Consider the following 22078-nt stretch of genomic DNA (forward strand, 5'->3'; position numbering starts at 1 on the left):
TCTAGCAACTTTGCTGTACTTTTTAAAAAATTTTTTTTAAGTTTACTTTTATTTTTGAGAGATTGAGACAGAGCGTGAGCAGAGGAGGGAGGGAGAGAGAGAGAGAGAGAGAGAGAGAGAGAGAGAGAGAGAGAATCTGAAGCAGGTTCTAGGCTTTGGGCTGTCAACACAGAGCCCAATGTAGGACTTGAACTCATGAACTGTGATATCATGACCTAAGCTGAAGTCAGATGCTTAACCGACTGAGCAACCCAGGTGCCTGATGCTGTACTTTATTTTTAATTAATAGAGTTTATTTTTTAGAGCAGTTTTAGGTTTACAGGAAATTGAGCAGAAAGCACAGTTCCCATGTACCTCCTCTACCTATCACCTCCCCACCCTTCCTACAGTTTTCCCTATTATTAACAACTTGTATTAGTGTGATACATTTGTTATATTTGATAAGCCAATATCGATGCGTTATTATTGACTAAGGTCCATAGTTTATATTAGGGTTCACTTTGTGTTGTACCTCCTATGTTTTTTTTTAAGTTTATTTATTTATTTTCAGAGACAGTTTGAGGACTAAGAAGGGGGCGGGGGGGCAGAGAGAGAGAGGGAGGGGGAGAATCCCAAGCAGACTCCAAGCTCAGTACAGAGCTAGATGCAGGGCTTGGTCTCATGACTGTAAGATCATGACCTGAGCTGATATCAAGAGTTGGTCACTCAACCGACTGAGCCACCCAGGTGCCCCTTCCTTTTTTAAATTTAATTTATTAATTTCATTGACACACAATATTACATTAGTTTCAGGTATCTTTGGGGTTTTTACAAATACAGTTACCATTATAGTATCATACAAATAGTTTCACTGTTCTAAAATCCCCCCTGCTACAGCTTTCTCCTTCCAAAGTCCTGAGACACTTCTTTTTTACTGTCTCAGTAATTTTGCTTTTTCTGGAACGTTTGTTGTAGCTTTGTAAAATGAGCATTTGTTACATAGAGTCTTGTGGTGTTGAATGGTGAGACCTGGTTCAACAAAAGACCACGAGGGAATTCAAATTGAGAAGTTTAGGGATATCTGGGTCACTCAGTCAGTTAAGTATCCAACTCATGATCTCAGCTCAGGCCTTGATCTCAAGGTCGTGAGTTCAGGCCCCACACTGGGCTCCACACTGGGTGTGAAGAAAAAGACAAATAAAAAAGTTTATTACTCATAGGCTATGGAGGAAGTACACAGCATACCTTGAGGGACTACCTGGAGTAGTCAAGGCAGAGTGTAGAAAGAGAGTGGCAGGATCTGGTGCACATGCCTTTATTAAGGTCCAGGGGTGGAGTACTTTGGGGTTCCTAGGCTATGGCCAGATTGGTCATTCACACTAAAATAACAGGGTTTTGTTAAGATACACAGTGTCTTATCTAAAGGGTGCACAAAGTGTAGGGGAGACTTTATGACAAGAGCTGTTGGGGAATCGTATCAGGAACTTAAATTTACTTGTGACTTTGCAGATTGTTATATGGGGCATGAGCTTGCATGAGGGTCTAATGTCAGTTTAAATCCCCTGAAGGTCACTTGACAAACAAAATGGATGCTGAGCCAGCCATACCATGGAATAACTTAGTTAAATTCTCAACAGTCGTATAGTTGGAATCATGCAGTATGCAGTCTTTTTAGATTGGCTCCTTTCACTTAGTATTATACGTGTAAGGTTTCTCCATGTCTTATTTCTTTTAACCACTGGATAATATTCCATTGTACTAATATATACAGTTTGTTTATTCTTTCACCTATTGAAGGATATTTTGGTTGCTTCCAAGTTATATAAGTTATGAATAAAGCTTCATGTATAGGTTTTTGCGTGGAGGTAAGATTCCAACTCATTTGGGTAAATATCAAGGAGTGCAATTCCTGGATCATATGGTAGGCCAATATTTAGTTTTTTAAGAAACTGTCAAGCTATCAGTCTCCAGTGTGGCTATACCAGTTTTTTAATTTCCACCAGTAATGAATGAGAGTTCCTGTTGCACCATATCCTTACCAGCATTTGGTGTTGTCAGTGCTCTGGATTTTTGCCCTTCAATAAGTGTGTAGTATTACCTTAATTTGCAATTCCCAAATGATTTATGATGTGGACATCTTTTCATATGCTTATTTGCCATCTGTAAATCTTATTTGATAAGGTATCTGATCAGTTCTTTTTTCACTTTTTTCCTTTTAAGATTTATATTTTTAAGTAATCTCTACATCCATTATGGGGCTGGAATTCACAACCCTGAGATCAAGACTTGCATGCTCCTCAAAGGAGACAGCCAGGCACCCCTCTTTTCTCACTTTTTAATTGGGTTGTTTGTTTTCTTATTGATGAGTTTAAAGAGTTTTTCGTGTATTTTAGATAGAAGTTCCTTATCAGATATGTGATTTACAAATATTTTCTCCTGAGGTTAATTTTTGTGAAAGATGTATAGTCTCTGTCTGGATATTTTGGCGTGTTTTATTTTATTTTATTTTATTTTATTTTATTTTATTTTATTTTATTTTATTTTATTTTATTTTGCATTTGGATGTCTAGTTGTTACAGCAGTATTTGTTGAAAATTTTATTTTCTTCATTGAATTGCTTTTGTTTCTTAGTCAAATATCAGCTGATTATATTTGTGTGGGTCTATTTCTGGACTCTCTATTCTGCTCCTTTGATCTATTTCTCTATTCTTTTGCCAATACCACACAGTCTTGATTACTGTAGCTTCCTTCTGTTTTTGATTTCTAATTTAACTCCATTTGTATGACTGAAATCCTTTTAAATTTATTAATACTTATTTCATTGCTTAACATATGATTTATTCTAGAGAATGCTCCAAGTGTGGTTGAAAAGAATTTGTATCTGTTGTTAATGGTGTTAAGTCAAGTGGGTTGATATTTTTTAAGCTGTATATATTCTTGCTGATTTTCTTCCTAGTTTTTCTATCAATTTTTGAAAGCAGAGTATTGAACGCTACAACTATCAGTGGATTTTCTGTTTCTACCTCTAATTCTGTCAATTTTAGTTTCATATATTTGCGACTCAGTTGTTAGGTGTATATCGTTTATTATTTGTTGCTACTAAGTGGATTCATCTATCATTGTAAAATGTCTTTTCTGTCTAGTAACAACTTTTTCTTAACATCTGTTTGTTTATTATTATAGCTCTTCACCTCTTATTTTGGGTACTGTTACTATTACATGGTTTTTTCTATCTTTTTACCTTTAACCTATTTTTTTTTAATATAAGGTGTTTTTTATATATAATTGGATCATGGGTTTTTTTTTATTATTATTAATCCATTCTACTTGTTTCTGCATTTTGGATCAGGCCATTTAATTCTTTATATTTAATGTACTACCCATAATGTAGGATCTATGCCCTCCATTTCACTATTTGTTTTGTTTTGTATTTTTTAAAAATTTTTTTCTTACATTTATTTTTTTATTGAGAGACATAGAGAGACAGAGCACAAGTTGTGGAGGGGCAGAGAGAGAAGGAGACACAGAATCCGAAGAAGGCTCCAGGCTCTGAGCTGTCAACACAGAGCCCCACACGGGGCTCAAACTAACAACTGTAAGATCATGACCTGAGCCGAAGTCAGATGCTTAACCGACTGAGCCACCCAGGCGCCCCTTGTTTTGTTTTCTGTATGTCTTTTTTATCCCTATGCTCCTCCATTACTGCCTTCTGTTGTGTTAAATAGCTATTTTCAAGTGTACCATTTAAATTCCCTCCCCCCACCTTTTAAAAAAATATTTTACCAGGCATCTGTGGGTGTAGCACATCAGGCAAGTCACAACCATCCTCTGGGTCAGTGCCCTGCAAAGGTCCCTGGCACTGGGAAAGAGCCAGAGCTATATGCTCGGAAGACCTGTGGTGGGCTTGGACATGGGGATACTGAACACTTGCTACCCTACAACCTCTCCCATGGTCTTTGCTCCATTGTTGCTCTCCTGGGCTCCATGATTTAGGCTCCATTCACAGGACCTTTGAAAGTGATGAAGCTCAAGCTGGCCCCACGGGAAGAGGAGAGAAGGAAACTGTGAGGTCAGTTCACCCTACTCCACCCTTGCTCAGATACCAGGGTCACACCGTGCCTCTTTTACTCTTTTCTTAAAGTTATTTTCTTAGTGGTTGCCTGGGGCATTATAGCTAGCCTCCCAATTTAAAGTAATCTAGCTTAGATTAATATTAACTTAATTTCAATTGTATATAGAAATTTGCTTTAATACAGCTCCATTCCCTCCCTTCTATGTGATATTATCATTATACAAATTATATCTTTATACATTATAGGACCATCAACACAGGTTTATATTAATTGCTTTATACAGGTGTCTTCTAAATCAGACAGGAGAAGAAAAAAGCTACAAAGATTTCATTTGTATTTTTTTTATATTTATCTATGTAGTTACCTTACTGATACTCTATTTCTTTATGTGGATTTCAGTTACCCTCTAGTGTTTTTTCATTTTAGACTGAAAAGACTCCCATTAGGACAGAAGTGATGGTTGTGAATTCCTTTAGCTTTTGTTTACAGTGGAGTATCTTAATTTCTCCCACAATTTTGCAGAATATTTTGCTGGATGTAGAATTCTCGGTTGATGGTCTTCCCCTCAAACCCCCGGTACTTCAAATATGTCATCCCATTGCTTCTGGCCTCCATAGGATGGGAGTAGGCCAAGTTAAAAAATCCACAAAGTTCAGATGTTTTTCCTGAATAAATTCTCCTCAGATTGTTACAAATCTTGGATTAGTTTCTAAACTAAACAAAAGGTTGATTTTGACAAATACATATACATATATATATCATTTTTATTATATATATAAAATATATGTTATATCATATTTATTTATTTGAGAGAGAGAGAGATTGAGAATGAGTGGGGAAGCGAAGTGAGAGGGAGACAGAAGATCCAAAGCAGGCTGTGTGGCTGTCAGCATGGAGCCAGACACGGGACTCAAACTCGTGAGCCATGAGATTATGATGTGAGCCAAAGTTGGAAGCTTAACCGACTGAGCCATGCAGGCACCCCAATATCATATTTATATTTGTCAGGGCTACAAAAAATATACTTTAGACATTACTATCATGAACTGTGGAATAAGATAGGACTGGAAGCACATGAATTGGGCATATTCCTTAACTTCTATAAGTCTTTTTTTGCATATCTGTACAATTGAGTTAATGATATACACTCAATAAGACTGACACCTTTTGATCTGTCATATGACAGATCTTCTCTTAGTGGATCAATTATAGAGAAAGAACAATAAAGACAAGCTGTAAGTCCTTCAGAGTGGCATGTCACTGTAAAATTGAATGTTCTTCAAAATGTCTCCTCTGCTGTTCTCAGTCTCCTGTTTCTTAAGTTATGTGTAAGAAGGCACAAGCATGGCAGTTTCTCATTAGCCTTCTAGAGTTTCTATTCAATGGCTGAGCTCACCTATATATATATATATATATATATATATATATATATATATAGTGTGTGTGTGTGTGTGTGTGTGTGTGTGTGTGTGTGTGTGTGTGTAAGACACTCCTTTGGGCACTGCAAGAGTGATGTCAGTGAGCCTAATATTGGATGATGTGCACATTTTCCCTTTTGATGTAGTAGCTCCACATAGAATTTTCAAGTGCATCCACCCCCCCCCCCACCCCCCAGACCAGGGGTACAGTTTAAAAAGTGCTTCTCTTGAGTTTGGAGAATCTCTGATGGTCCTGAGAAAGCCAAAAGAGACCCAGACCAAGTCTCTTGTTTTACATTCCTCATTTTTAGAATCACAAACATACCTGAATACTGTAGGACTCCAGGAATGCATGAGATAGCATAGCTTTTGGTCTTTGTATCAATCAAAGCAACAGAATCACTAGAACATCTATATCTTTGTTTATCTACATGTATATCTGTATCTATTTATCTCTATATCTTTAGCTGTGCCTATATCTGAATCTCTATCTAATCACATATCCATACAATTACAAGCATTTATTTGTTATAGAGATCTGAATTTATGCAGTTGTGGGAGCTGCTGGGAAAGTTAAAGTTCAAGTAGTCCAAAAGGAATAATGAGTGTAAAAGTAGAGGAAAACAAGGACAGACGGGAATGTACAGGCATGAGTGGGAGCCCACGAGAACAAACTGAAATCTGTGTCAGTTCTCATTACCACTAACCTTGATGGTGTGGCTATACTGCAGAAGTTGGGGCCCTTCATCACGGAGCTAAACACACACCTGAAGGTGGTGAAGCTGAAAGAAGATGTGAAGGTGGAGCACTTGAAGGCTTGGTCATCATCTCACCAATGAAGTAAGCCAGCAGTTACATTATAATTACAGCAAAGGGGTAGGCCATTGTATAGAAGACAATGTAAGTGGTAACAGAAATATTGCACAAAATGCTTATTAAAAATGGCAGGACAGGGCCACCTGGCTGGGTCAGTCCATGGAACATGCAACTCTTGACCTCAGGGTTGTGAGTTCGAGACCCACACTGAGTATAGAGATTACTTAAAAATAAAATTTTTAAAAAAATGGCAGGACAGATTATATTCAAGATTATATAGGGAAAAGAGAGACTTCAGTCTAGAACTGAGCCTAACTCCAAATATAGCAAAGACAGCTGAGGATTCTGCCTATGGGCAGAATGAGGGAGTCAGGGGATGGAAGATAACTAAGAGGAACTTGATTAGATATCAAGGGTGTGGGCATTCTTCTAAACTATGCTGAACAGGCCAGGGAGGCAGCTTAGTTGAGAAGAGGGCTCAACAGAGCCTGATTAAAGTTTGGTCAAGGAGGGGTTCCTTGTCAATATGAACTATCAAAATAACTGCTATTACACTTGTGTACTTCAAATCTCATAGAAGAATTGTCCCGATGGTCTGTTCTAACTGAGAAATTTGGGAAATGTAGTTCAGGTTAGCTAAAGTGACATATTGCAGAGCTACCACACTCCTATTTGGAGGCCATGGTTCTTCCTCAGATCTTATTTTCCTGCTGTGAGATTCAGGTCATGGGTAATGGATTCCCTCACTGCCTCTTCTTAAAACAATAGGTAGGTGGGATATTGATGGGCAGGACATTGGCTAACTCTGCCTCCTATTTCTACTTTGTGTTTTTTTCCCCCCATGAGTTAAATTATATTTTACTTAAAAAAATATTTTATTATGATAAGAGCAATTAACATGGGATCTATCCCCTTAACAAATTTTCAGTGTACATTATTGTTGACCGTAGTAGTACAGCAGATCTTTAGAGTTTATTCATTTTATTTAGCTTAAACATTGACTATTGCTTAATAACTCTGCATTTCTCCCTCAGCCTCTGGTAACCACCATTCCAGTCTTTGGTTTTACAAATTTGGCTATTTTAGATACTTATATAAGTGAAATCATGTAGTACTTGTCTCTCTGTGTCTGGTTTACTTCTCATTCTTTGCTTCTCTCTTAGGGTGAGCTTTCTGGTCTCCTTCCCTCACTCCCAGGTCTTTGCTCTCTTATATGGGATTAGAGGCATGGTTTCATTTGGGAGGGGACCTGGTCATATTTATTGAGATCTATACAGTGTTATCAGTGGATTTCCTTGGATGCAATCTGCCAGAAAATAGCTACAACCAAAGCAAAAACATAAACAATTTCATTTCATTTACTCTTAAAGGATAATTGGGAAATAATTTACTTCCAAGGCTGGGGGTGTGCCCCAAGCTCATAAGACTTTGGAGATACTCAGAACAATGCTTTGCATTGTCAATATATGTAAGAGCTACTAAGGCCCAGGCCTTGCTCAGATATTCAGAAATTTCCATCCTTCTGTTTGTGGGGTCAGGCTTTCTCCTGTATTTCCTGTTCACATTGTTCTGAATGTGACCCAGGCTACCAGAATGACGGCTGTTTAAAGGACAGTCTTGTCTTGTAGGGTATTTCACTTTCCCACCTTGTTAAGTGGCTTCCATGAGCCTGATGAAAGGTAAATACTTTGTATCTTGAGAGCCTGATGATTAAAAATGGGAGGAAGAGGAAATAGATTAAGTAATAGGAAAGTAAGTGAGCTAATTCCTCCATGTTTCTGAGAGGAAATCATTAGATGCTTTCTAAAGTTGAGTTATTTAAGAATAAAAGTCTTCTCATATTATTTAGAGTTATGGATGTAACTACCAAAAAGAACTAAAACCATACATGAATTATTGTTTCCAGAGGGAAGAACTGGAAATGTATTTGGGAAAGAGTGAAGTAGAGCAAGAAACCCTGTTTTTTTTTTTTTGTTTGTTTTTGTTTTTGTAATACCCTGTTTTTTGAAATTCTTTTTTTCCATCTGAATGTATTATTTTGATAATAATTAAGAAAGAAGTCAAAGTAAACACTTCCGAGTAACTTCACACTATTTTACTTGGATGCATTGCATATATTTTGTTAATGATTGAAAATAGGCTCTATTTAACAAGGTGGAACAAAAAGGACAGGACTGTTTTATTTCAGAGAATCCATGAATATCCTTTTCAGCACGATGGGCAGGAAAATTCAGAAATTATAATTTATATACATTTTTATATTAAAAAATACCTCAATTACAATGAATAAAGAGAAGATACAACTCAAGAGAATATTTGGATATTGCTGGAGCACAAGTTTTTTAATCACTAATGTAATTGGGGCAGGAATTTTTGTGGCCCCCAAAGGGGTACTGAAATACTCTTGCATGAATGTGGGGCTCTCCCTGTGTATTTGGACTGTCTGTGCCCTGTTGTCCATGATGACCACTCTCTGCTCAGCAGAGATAGGTATAACCTTTCCACGAAGTGGAGCTCACTACTATTTTCTCAAAAGATGTTTCGGCAACTTAATCTCTTTCCTGAATCTCTGGACAAGCTTGTTTCTGGGGCTAGGGTTAGCTGCCAGCCAAGCCCTACTCCTCGCGGAGTACAGCATCGAGCTTTTTTATCCCAGCTGCTCTGCTCCAAAGCTGCCAAAGAAATGTCTGGCGCTAGCCGTATTGTGGACCGTGGGAATTCTGAATTCTCGTGGTGTGAAAGAGGTGACTTGGCTTCAGACAGCGAGCCTAGTGCTGAAAATGGCTATACTCGGCCTTATTTCCCTGAGTGGAGTCGTGCTGCTGGTGAGAGGAAGGAAGGAGAATGTAGAAAGATTCCAGAACTCTTTTGATACTGATTTTCCAGAAGCTTCTGAGTTTATAGAAGCCATTTTCCAAGGATATTTTGCGTTTTCAGGCGGGGGATGTTTTACATATATAGCAGGTAATTAACAATTCATTGAGAAAGAAAATCTCAAGTCATGACTTACTGCATGCAATGTGAAATGTACTTTCTTTTTGTATATTTTGAGTTTTACTTTAAATACATGATGATTCAATGTTTATTCTTACTAAATTGAATCAGAATATTGCAGTCTTGCACTTATCACCCAGTCTTAATGTTTTCCCCCCTTCATTCAAAGGTGCTTATTTTATTGAATGACTTCTTTTTTTCCACTTTCTTTTCTGGGGCCATAAATATGGGATCTCCATGTCAATCTTGTTTCCTTTCTGTTAATGGATGAATTCTGGGATTGTGGAAATAGTCCCCTCCCATGAAACTGTGAATCCAGAAATGATCCAATGCCAGACTGTGTTTGTGTTGTGAGTGGGTGTGACATACTTATGCTCTGAAGTACTTTTAAAGAGAAGAGAATCATAGATGGACTAAATTACTCTGAGGCTGGATTTAATGCTCTTTCCTTCAGTGTCAAGACAGAAGATTTCTCTCTGCATTTTTAAAATGCAGTCTCAGGGTGACTGGGTCGCTTGGTTGTTTGAGTGTCTGACTCAGGCTCAGGTCATGATCTCGCAGTTCAGTTCAGAGTTTGAGCCCTGTGTTGGGCTCTGTGCTAACCGCTTGGAGCCTGGAGCCTGCTTCAGAATCTGTGTCTCCCTCTCTCTCTGCCCCTCTGTATTTGGACTGTTTCTCTCTCTCTCAAAAATAAATAAACATTAAAAAATAAAAAATAAATAAAATAAAAAATAAAATAAAATCAGTCTCTTCCCTTGAATTCTATCCTTTCCCTCTCACCTCCTAAGGGATCTTCCCCATTTATTAATTTTTTTCAACTTCAACCTTTTTACCAGTTCTTTTCCTTAACCTTTCAATGTGAAGTGGGTTCTACTCTTAAAACACATGTGATATTTCCTTTAATCTTAGGACCCCGAGTCACTGATGTGTCCATTACTCATTAAATAATTTGGTCAGCAAATATCTTATTAAACACTGACTATTTTTGAAGCCCTGTAGTAGTGCCTTAAGATGAGTAATATGGACGCTTTATCCTAAAGAGGCTAAAGTCTAATGGAAGAGGTAAAATCTAGATTTTGGTCTGACCTGTAGCACTTATGAACTGTGGCAGGTATCTTTACCTGTCTGGACTTACTTTTTTTTTTTTCTCCATCCGAAAAATGGTCATTATGACTTAAAATCACTATGATTTTGTGCTTATAAGTAACAGCATGATAGTATTTAATAAGTGGTTTTAAGGGGGAACAGTATGACTACTATGAGAATTCAGTAGATGGTGAAATCACCTTTAGCTGTGTCATCAAAAAGGTGGCAACTTTCACTGAACTCAAAAAAGTCCACCAGTAAAAATATATGAGTGAGGCTGTGGAGACCAGAAGTATGAAGGTGCGTATAAGACACAGCATGTAACTTTGGGTGACTTAAAAATGGTTTCCATCTGATGGGCTGGATAATAGATATGATTACTAAGGGAAGCATATAAAGAGAAGTAGAACAAAATGGCATAGGAGTGGAGACAGATGACTGGAGAAGTCCAAATTTAGAGGGTAGGTGGAGAAAGAAGATGCAATGAAGAAGTCAGAGGAGGTTTAGAGAATTATAAAAGAAAATCACTACATGTTCCAAGAAGAGGGTGTAATCAACATGGTGAAGTGCTTCCAAAAGTTGAGGAGTATGAGGATTGAGCAGAAGCCATTTCACTAAGAAATCATTGGTGAACTTTGGATACAAGAGGAAAGTCAGTCTGCATTGAGTTAAAATGTGAAGTATTGAGAAAAGGAAGCTATGGGATGAGATTACTGTCTTAAGCAGTTTGTGATTAAATGTGCCACTGCAATTGAAAAGACTAGGATAATTAGCTCAACTTTCCCTTTCTGTGTCTCACTTCATCTTTCTCTCTCTTATAAGGATAGAAGAGATATCTCTGGTTTTGATTTTATTCATCTTGTTCCATTGCCAGAGATGTTTCACTGCTGGATAATTTTTCTCTGCTGAAAATGATTCACAAAATTTACTTACCTATAAACTATTATAGAATTCTTCACAAGCAGCTGGCAGTAAACAAAGGTGAAGGAATTTCAGTGTATGCTGGGATGTTAATTCACTTAATAAACTTTAAATACAGCTAAGCTCTAAGTAACTCTTTTACCTGTAAAAAGATGATATGTAGGCAGCTGACTTAGCACACTGTAGGAACATCTACCTTCTAAGTTCAAGACCAAGGATATTCACTATCTGGCCATAATAACTTTGAATTATGTTATGTTATGTTATGTTATGTTATGTTATGTTATGTTATGTTATGTTATGTTATGTTATATTCCTTACCTTCTCTCTATAAATCTGATACACAATAAGAAAGAGTAAAAGGCCCAGAGGAAAGTGTAGTTAATCCTAAAAGTTGCCTTTTTGCTTGTTCAAAATCTTTGACTAATAACCATAGTCATTAATAACTTATTGAGTGCTAGACATTTGATTGGAATTTTATTGTCTCTATATTTTCCATTTTCCCCAAAATACAGATCAGGAAATTGAAAACTTAGCAGTCAATAAATTGTCCAGAAGGCCACACCTAGTAAATGGTTCAGGCAGCATTTAAATGAGAACTTTCTAATTCTTTACTCTTTAAGTGCTTAAGCAGTTCATATTATTATATATCATGGGCATTATATTCCACCCCTGGGCAGATACAGATGAAACAGATTTGACATATATCTAAGGATAGATAGTTATTAACCAGAGGGATTTGGCTTTGAGTAACAGAAACCCACACACATTGGCTTAAACAATAAAAGAGGAACCTGCTGGAAGAATAATGCTGTATTTCAAGGAAGACCTGAGTAATCAATCTTCAGGAGCAACAGGAGATAGGGAAGCTCTAGGACTTAAAAACTAGATCTATCAGTCACCTTTCTTTTTTTGCCACCATTATGATGCTTTTTTTCCCGATTCTCTCAGTTTTGTAGACATTTGGCTCAAATTCTTGAGAGGAATCTTCTTGTGTAGTGACAACGATTGGCTTCCAGTGAGCCAGAGATCTTACTTGGTTCTCTCACCAGCAGCCAGGACACAGGGCCACATTATATACACAGAACTATAATGCTCAATTGTTTATGTCAGGGATAATTCTCAGAGAATGGCAAAATTTGGGAAAGCAGTGTGACAAATGGAACAATATTTGAGAATAAGATTGCCTTAGAAAATCCATTATCTATGATGCTAAATCATGACCTCTTTTCTTTTTTGCACTTAATACTGACATAAAGGGAAGGCAAAGATCCTACAGGGAAAGAGAATTTATGATTGACTCTTTTACTTTTTACATATATGCTATGAGAATGTTCATTTTCTTTTTTTTTAATGTTTATTTTTTGAGAGAGAGAGAGAGCAAGCAGGGGAGGGACAGAGAGAGAGGGGGACAGAGGATCCAAAGTAGGCTCCTGTGGTGACAGCAGAGACCCCAATGCAGGGCTCAAACTCACAAGAGCCATGAGATCATGACCTGAGCCACAGTTGGACGCTTAACTGACTGAGTCACCCAGGCGCCCTGCTGCGAGAATGTATAATAGGACAATTTTGCCAGCCGAGGAGAGCTTCCTCTCCTATGTTCCCAAGTTATAATTTTGCTGAAATCTAAAATAAGAGTAAGGGTAAACCAGGCAACTAGGAAAGGAAAGAACATTCCACATGAGAGTATGGGTATAGGGGGCATGACATTTTTGAAAAACTGAAACCTGTAGGCCTATGACACAGATAGCACAGGGCACCATCAAATTATCATGTTATATATTTTCATAGCTCTGTATTTCTTTTCATATGGACAGTTACCACAGTCACTATTATAACTTTTATTTATGTGATTATTTAATTTGTATATAGCTCTTCTTGAGGTTAGACTTTATGTTTGTTTTTGCTCACTATCGTATTCCACTACCCAGATTAAGTGCCTTGTACCTAACAGATGAGGCTAAAGACACAGGTAGTCTCCAAACCATACAGGATCTTATGGACTCATCTTTGATTTTCATTCTTGTGACTTTCTTCAGAAATGTTATCATCTATAAGGAAAAGGAAGAAAATGTCCCCCTTTTTACACTTAACACCAAGATTATCCAAGAAAGGAGATAGGTGTGTAGCAGTTCATCAATGTGTTTGTGCCTATGTGTATAAATAAGTGTGACAGTGGCCAGAGTGGATAGGAAGAATTCAGCCCCATTGGTAATGCAGGAAGCAGTTTTAAAGATAAATTTAAGACATAATTTTTTACCACTTGTTATTTTTCTCTTTTATATGTTATAGGGGAGCTGAAGAAACCCAGAAAGACAATCCCAAGATGCATATTTACTGCGTTATCTCTGGTAACTATCATTTATCTGCTGGTTAACATTTCCTACCTGACTGTTCTGACACCCAGGGAAATTCTTTCTTCAGGTTTGTATGCAAGTGACTAAGGCAATAAATAATAATGACAGTTCTAGTCATTTAGTATAAGTAAGTATCACTTTACCAGTCAGACTACTGTTTGCTTTTCATTATTTTATATAGAGTCACCTTGTAATTTTCAAAATATTGAAGGGGCCAAAGAGTATGATTTGGCTTAGGAAAGAGTTTTAGATTTAAGCATGATACTATGGAAAACCATGTTTCTGATGATATGGAAAAATATCCATAATGCTGACATATGATGCAGACTAGGTTCAAAATATTTGTATCCCTTTCATGATCTTTCCTCACCAGAGTGACACCATACAATCAGTGCTTAGGTCTGTTAAAACTTTTACAAAAAAACCTGTAACTTTTACAACAATTATTTTCTAAATATTCTTCTAGGTGACATAAAGAATGATAAACTTGAAATGTGGGACATTAGCAGTTAAAAGGGTAGAAGTTAGGGTCAATTACTGGATATAATCAATAGTATTAATATAATATAATAATGTTTATTATAAATTACTCTAAAGTTTATGGTGGCAAAGGGGTCCTGAACATATTGGAAATATGACATAAACTTCCGATATAAACTATCATCCAGTACCTTTAGGAATAATCTCTTTTGAGTAGCTATTACTGTTTGATAAATCTTTGAGGCACGGGAGGTAAATCTAAGAGAGGTTTAATATAAAAGTCTTAACACACTTTGCCTTGATTCTTGTGTTACTGCCATTCAGGAATCTGCCTGAATGGTATCAGTATTGATTCACAATGCTCTAGTTGTCTTAGGGACATGTAAACTAGATATGATCAAGATTTTGAGTATTTGTGGGAACAAACCAAAGGCTAAGTTAGATAAGAACAAGTAGTAAGTTATTAACTACTTTGATTATGCAGAGAATAAATTTATAAAATTAATTAGGGTGTGGTCAGGGCTGTTGCCCAGGTGACCCAGATGTTATGGTTCATTGAATCTGGCATTGGTTATGACTATCATTTCTCTGGTCACACTCATTGTTAAAAAATTATGATTATCTTCTCTGCAGTGTCCTAATAGTTGCAGCAATTTTATGGGTGGCACAATTGTTCCACACGTGTGGAAGTCCCATGAAGGAAGACCCATGAAGTGTTTTGACTATAGTTGCTTGTAATTTGGTTTTTAATGCTTACTCTTCTAGGCGTATAATCCTCAGACCTTGTTTAGATCCTGTAATAATTTTCTGGAATTCAAATATCTATCTTCTATTGTATTAGGAATTTAAGTTAAGAAAATAATTAGAGCTATACATTAAAAACGTATGTATAGGAACAACCATCATAGCATTACATATGAGGGCAAAAAATTAAAGATCACCAAAGTATCCAATAAATTTGAAATAAATAAAAAATTTAGTGAAATCCAAATAATAGGCCCATTCTGAGTTTTTTCAAAGACCATATTGTTGTAAATACTTAAAGTAAAGGGACAATGTTTATAATGTAACAGTGATGGAAAAGCAGGATCTATATTATGATATAAAACGGAAAGTATATAGTTAATGGTGGAGATCTGTTGGAATGATATTGTGGGTGATTTTTGCTTGGTTCTTTCCTGGATTTCCCAAATTTTCTTTAATGAACTGTATAATTTATATAGTGAAATAAATAAATTATAAGTGAAAGAAATAGATTTCTAAATTAAGGAAATGTAAGGATTAAGGAGTGTTTTCAATCAAATGAGTGTATTTAAAAGACATGAAAAGTTCCAGAGGAATATAGAGTATCTAAGATGTGGTGTGAATTGGATGCTACATTTTCTTTGATGAACACTGAAAAAAATTATACCAAGCTGTGATACATATTAGATTCTGTGGTTTATATGGAGAAAGAATCAGTGCTATTTATCATGTATTGTTTTTGTTTGATCAGTGTTAGAGGTCTGACCTGCTTCTTTGCTGATTGTTCTCTTAGAAAAAAAATGGGCATAATTTTAAATAAGTTTTACAACACAGTGGGAAGGATGTTTCTAGAATGAGGTGTGTGCAGGGGCACCTGTGTGGCTCAGTCAGTTACACGTTCGACTTTGGCTCAGGTCATGATCTCGTGGTTTGTGGGTTCAAGCCCTGCATCCGGCTCTGTGCTGACAGCTCAGAGCCTGAAGACTGTTTCAGATTCTGTGTCTCCCTGGATCTCTGCCCATCCCCCACTCATGCTCTGTCTCTCTATCTCTCAAAAATAAATAAATGTTAAATAAATTAAAAAAATCCACCAATTGGTAACTAATTTAACTTACAGTTATATAATAGAATATTGAGCATTCTTTAAAATAACTAGATGGATGCATATGTACTAATATGATCAAGATATATTGGAAAGTAAAAAAATCAAGCCTAAGTGTGCCTGCACACACACACACACACACACACACACACACACACATACACACACACATACATACACACCTTGCATGAATGCTTATATAGGCATAGAAAATTTCTGAAGGCATATCCAAAAAGATACTAACAGTAGTTACATCTGGGGTGCATGAATGAAGGATTGGTGAGGAGAGGGACATTTACTTTTTACTTTATGTGCTTCAGTGCTATTTATTTTACTTACTACCAAAAGCATATATAATACAATTATAAAAGAAAATAAATGACATGAGGAAGAGAATAAAAAAAGAAAAAAATTAGTTTGGAATAAAGATAAAGATTATGTAGCAGAGTTGAACTAGAACCTCCTCTAATTATAACCAGGTTTGTAGAATGCATGACAGGAAATAAAGACCAGGAAATGAGGACTTTACTACCAGAAATAAGTATTTCTGATATGTGTTTGAAAATGGAAAATGTGTGGAGGTGTGGGTGTCCAGGAGGAACAACTAATAATACTTTATTTGAAATGAACAATACGTGAGACAGGAAATACTTTAAAACAAGACCCAACATTGTAGAATAGCACTAAAGAGAGAAGTGACAATAGCATTTAAGGCTGTTTAATATATGTGCTGCCGAAGTAGGCACGCACTTAAGGCTGTTTAAAATGGGTTCAAAGACGGGGCGTCTGGGTGGCTCAGTCGGTTAAGCGTCTGACTTCAGCCAGGTCACGATCTCGCGGGCCGTGAGTTCGAGTCCTGCGTCAGGCTCTGGACTGATGGCTCAGAGCCTGGAGCCTGCTTCCGATTCTGTGTCTCCCTCTCTCTCTGACCCTCCCCCGTTCATGCTCTGTCTCTCTCTGGCTCAAAAATAAATAAACATTAAAAAAAATCTTAAAATGGGTTCAAAAATAAATATTTTTAAGAACAAGGACCATTGATGATAATTTAATTTTGTCATATTGAACAAGTTTTACTATTTGTTATAAGCCATTATGTTGATGCCATAGAGGCAACGTCTGCCCCAGAGCAACGCCCCAGAGCACGACTGCCAAGGACACTAGGTCTTCGTGTGCTCATTCCACTGAAAGACTGAGACCTTAGTTCTCTGTGTCTAAATGATCTGTCCTACCTTATGTCTACATAATATGAATTGGACTCAGTTTCTCATAAGCAGTGGGTGCATTTCTTCACTGGCACCTTTTTTAATCTACTGACTTGTAACGAGTTAGTGTTTATAATAGAAGATCTCTTCACAACCTCTTCAGTTGTGACAACCAAAATATGCCTCCAGATATTGCCAAAAGATCCCTGAGGAGCAAAATCACTTCCCATTGAGAACCACTGGTCTACAGTTTAGACAAGCACCCAAATGTCTTGAGTGTTTTAATCTGTGTGTAATTTGTTTTCTCTGTCTACAGGGTTGATTTTTAAATTCCTATTAAGTATTTAAAATTGCACCACAACATGGGGCCTTTGTAAGGCTCATTCCTGTGTCAGCAATGTTGCTTTTTTTTTACTCTGATTGCAACTCTTAGCACTCTGTAGTTTTAGAAAATAAACATGCAAGCATCAATTCAACCTTTCATTTCACAATTATTATTGAAAACTTAAACAACATTTCTGAGACTTATTGAAGTACAAGCCTTTATAGTAAAGAAATGAATGATACTTGACCTCAAGAAGTGAAGTTTCTTGTCTGTTGGGGATGATGCATGAGATGGTAACCATTTATGATACAGTGTGATAGGGCTAAAATGGACACATACATATGGTGTTAGGTACATGTAAAGTAAATAATGAAATTTAAAAAAATTTAACTTTCTTAATTCCCTTTTGAATTTCCTGCTTTCATTTAGAGATAATCTTTAACGGTTTATCATTGATTTCTTATTTTTAATACATTGTCTTTTGTGTGTTCTTATTTTTCTGCAGATGCTGTGGCTATCACGCGGACTGATAGAGTAATCCCCTCATTAACATGGGTTATTCCTTTTGGTATTTCTGCCTCAATATTTAGCAACCTTCTGGTTAATGTACTTGAATCATCAAGAGTAACATATATGGCTGGCCAAGAGGGCCAACTGCCTTTGCTATTTAATATGTTTAATATTCACTCCTCTCCATTTATATCTGTGCTAGTACTTGTCACCATGGCATCAATTGCCATTGTCTCAACAAACCTCACTGACCTGATAAACTATCTTTATTTTGTAGTTTTTATTTGGTCTGTATTATCAATGATAGGAATACTAAAACTGAGATACCAGGAGCCAAATCTACCTAGACCTTACAAGGTAATTTTTTTTCCATGTGAAATAAAATATACTGGGTGTAACCATGTTTCAAGACTATATTCAGAACATATATGGGTAGGTCTTTTTATTAGTAACAAATTGTGAAGCCCATAAAGGTAATCTGGTCTTAGTTTTTATTGGGTAGATTTTACTCAGTTTAAAATCCCTTGGGTTCCATTAGGTTTACTAGAGAGAAAGATAAACCTCTGGGTGGTGAGGCAGATCATTATGAGTCTTTTGACCAGAGACTATTTAATTTACTAATGTAGCTACCTATGCATACTGGTATCTTGTACAGTCAGGGTCAGATTTAGCAGGTGGGAAATAGAAGAGGCAAGTGATAACATCTCCTGTCCTGAAACATCGACCTAACTTAATTTGATCACCAACAAATTCCATCTGTTCCACTTTACTTCGTTTAAACTTACTTTCATTTGGGATGAGGAGGAGTTTTACAGGAGAGCCCTTTAATGGTAGGAAAGAAAATAAACAAAAACTTGGCAGTGTAGGGATACTATTGGAGAAAAGTGACCTTGATGCTCTGATTATCAGAATAGTCTTGGTGAGCTAGGCTTCATGTTAAAAGCTTTTCTTGGATTATCACATTTAATCCTCTCAATAATACCAAAGGCAGATACTACTCTTATCCCCATTTTACAGATGAGGAAACAGGTTTAGAAAAGTTGTTACTTGCCCAACCTCACACTGTGTGGTAGAGTCAAGATTGAAATCTAGGCAGTCCCTTTGGAGTGTTTGCCTTTTAGAACATACAAATAAATATAAGAAATATATACTATAAACAATTTAATAAAGAACACAGGGAGAAAGAACGCAATGTTCCAATGACTTACAACCAACCTTCCTTTTCCATCCTCCCTTCTACTTCTTCCATCCAGCCATCCCCTAACTGTTGCGTATTTGAGTATCAGTTATTGAAAGCAACTATACTTTAAGCACCTTACTAAGTATTCTGGGTGCAAAAAGGAGTAAGACTTGGCTTCTGACCTTAGGCAGGGTATAATCTATCTGAACAGTCAGGTGAACCAAAATTCATAGTATGATTATTGCCATATGGTGGCCTCCAGAAGGTGTTCAAAAAAAAAATACATGGGGAAGGAGGGATCATTTTGTTCTTTAATCTCTGATCCTCAGTGTCGTCAGGTCTCAAATGGGAATAAATAATGCCTACCTCCTAGGACTGTGGAATATATTAAATGAGCTAAGACATGCAGACAATCCAGAGTCTGACATTGATAGTTATTATGGTTTATATCATTATTTGATACATGTTTGCATTAAAAAGAAGGCAAGGGCAACCACAAGTATAAGTAATTAACATTTGTCTTGAATGCCACATGAATGCTCTTTTCCCTCAGTTATTTGATAATTGATACTGAGTTGTGAGATGACAAATTATCTTTCGTCTTTCCTAGGGGTGTTTTACAAATTAGGAGGAGATTCTTTTATTTTTTTTAATTTTTTTTTTTTAATGTAAGCTCTATGCCCAACTTGGGGCTTGAACTTACCACCGTGAGATCAAGGGTTGCATGCTCTACTGACAGAGGCAGCCAGGTGCCCCAAGAAGAAATTTTTAATTAAGTCCCTAAGGGAATGATCTTTTAATTAAAGGGATTCATAAATATGAATATAGCTATGTTATATTTTGGGGATATAGATTCATATCTATTTATTAAAGATATATATCAAAAGTGACTGCCTATTGAATTTTCTCCCTAGGTTCGGTAATATTTGGTGCAGGGCCCTTAACAATCCTAATGCAAAGCAGGTACCAAGAATAGCGCTTCAAGTTTTTTGGCTAAAACAAAAACAAAAGCAAAAACCCACCAAAAGTAGAATTGTCTTGGCCAAAGTTTTTGTTTTGAATTTTTTTTAATGTACTGAGCCTATAAAGTCATAATATTTACCCGTTAATATCTGCCTGAATAACAGAGTGTCCAGGGATATTCTGTGTTTTTGATATGACTTTCTTATTGCCTTGAGATATTTTCTTGGGAAAATTGTGACTTTCTGAGCTTTAGGAACTCCCTTTTAATGAATTCATGCTGCCTAGATCAGAAGATGGTTATCTTACTAGCCAATGATCATGATTATTTCCACTCATGAACAGGCAAACACTAGATGTTCATTCCCTTCAACCATTGCCTTGATGTTGAGAGTCTTCAACATTCTAAACTCAGATAATTTAACCCATTTTCTTTCATTAACTTATATCTTATTTTTGTTTATATAAATATGCAGTACTTTATATAGGTTTTCACATCTAATTTTATTTTTTGAATTTTTTTTTCAGGTGTTTTTTCCATTACCTTTGGTAACAATGGCCATCGGCCTATGCTTGGTTTTGGTCCTTTTGGTGAAGTCTCCACATATGCATTATATTTATGTGTGCCTCTTTGTTCTCAGTGGACTTCTATTTTACATACCTTTAATATATCTCAAATTGAGGTTGGTTTGGTTTGAGAAAATGACATGTCATTTACAATTGTTGTTTAATATTTGCATCCCTGATGTGGCTGAAGAACAGATGTCAGAAGTACAAACTTTTTAAAAAATAGCCTTTTAAAAGCACTCCCAAATTAAAAAAGAATCAAGCACATTATGGAACATTAATGATGAAATGCCCATGGTAACTTTCTTTCTTGAATGAGATAGTGTATAAAGAAGTGCCCATGATAGTACCTAGTTTTAAAAATCACACAAAAATTGTTATGTAAAGCCAAAGCTCTGTTTTGGTTTGCATGGTTTGATACATTGATGATATTTCCCCCTTTCTTCCATTTTTTTCTGCACCCACCCTTTACTGCTGAATTTGTGGTGATTTTGTGATAAAAGTTAACAATTAAAATAAAAAAGCGTTCTCTTCATTCCTGAGTCCTTACATTGGTGCTGAAGATAAAAGAATAACCCCGATTGTCTGATTAGCTTTTCCCTATTTGTATTTTTTCAACCTAAAAGCTATTTGAAGCATGAGTTTTTAGGTTATTTTCTTTTGTACTCCTTCTTCTAAATTCTGAGATGCTTTAGAAGAACAAGTTTACTATGTTTTCATTTGATTAAAATGTGACTTATCAAGGGACGCCTGAGTGGCTCAGTCAGTTGAGCATCCAACTTTGGTTCAGGTCATGATCACACTGTTCGTGAGTTCAAGCCCCACATCGGGCTTTGTGCTGACAGAGCCCCCCCCCCCTTCCCCAACTCATGCTATATATCTCAAAAATAAATAAATAAATGTTAAAAAAAATTTTTTTTAATGTGACTTACCAAGGCACCTGGGTGGCTCAGTGGGTTAGGCGTCTGAATCTTGGTTTCAGCTGAGGTCATGGTCTCACAGAGTCATGATCTCATGGCTGGTGGGATCAAGCCCTGTGCTATCAGCGAGGAGCCTGCTTGGTATTCTCTCTCTCCCTCTCTCTCTCTCTGCCCCTTCCCTGCTGTCTCTCTCTGTCTCTCAAAATAATTAAATAAACTTTAAAAAATGTGACTTATCTGTAACTCCATAATTGTGTGTATAAAGTGTGGGTAACAGGTGGCAGAGTGGATTGTATCCCAGTTATGGTGCCCACCCACTATCAATCAATATATAAAATATGTCTATTTAACTTAGACTTTTAAAGGACCTGGGTTTGGAGATGTCCTTTCAGAAAGCATAGGGGCAATGTGGGAAGGTGTTTAGTGACATTTGTTAGCCAACTC

The 22078-nt window shown here is 36.6% G+C and overlaps 1 protein-coding gene across 1 annotated transcript; it reads left to right on the forward strand.

Moving 5' to 3' along the window:
* The first annotated feature begins 8531 nt into the window (after positions 1–8531).
* On the forward strand, positions 8532–21581 carry SLC7A13 (solute carrier family 7 member 13). The gene is made up of 4 exons (XM_025922549.2): positions 8532–9250; positions 13580–13711; positions 18003–18364; positions 20676–21581. Exons 1-4 carry the CDS (start codon positions 8569–8571, stop codon positions 20931–20933), a joined length of 1434 nt encoding a protein of 477 aa, XP_025778334.2. The 5' UTR covers positions 8532–8568; the 3' UTR covers positions 20934–21581.
* The last annotated feature ends 497 nt before the right edge of the window (positions 21582–22078 follow it).

The sequence above is a fragment of the Puma concolor genome, chromosome F2 (assembly GCF_028749965.1).
Source record: "Puma concolor isolate L17-30 chromosome F2, mPumCon1.1.hap2, whole genome shotgun sequence".
Classification (NCBI taxonomy): Eukaryota; Metazoa; Chordata; class Mammalia; order Carnivora; family Felidae; genus Puma; species Puma concolor.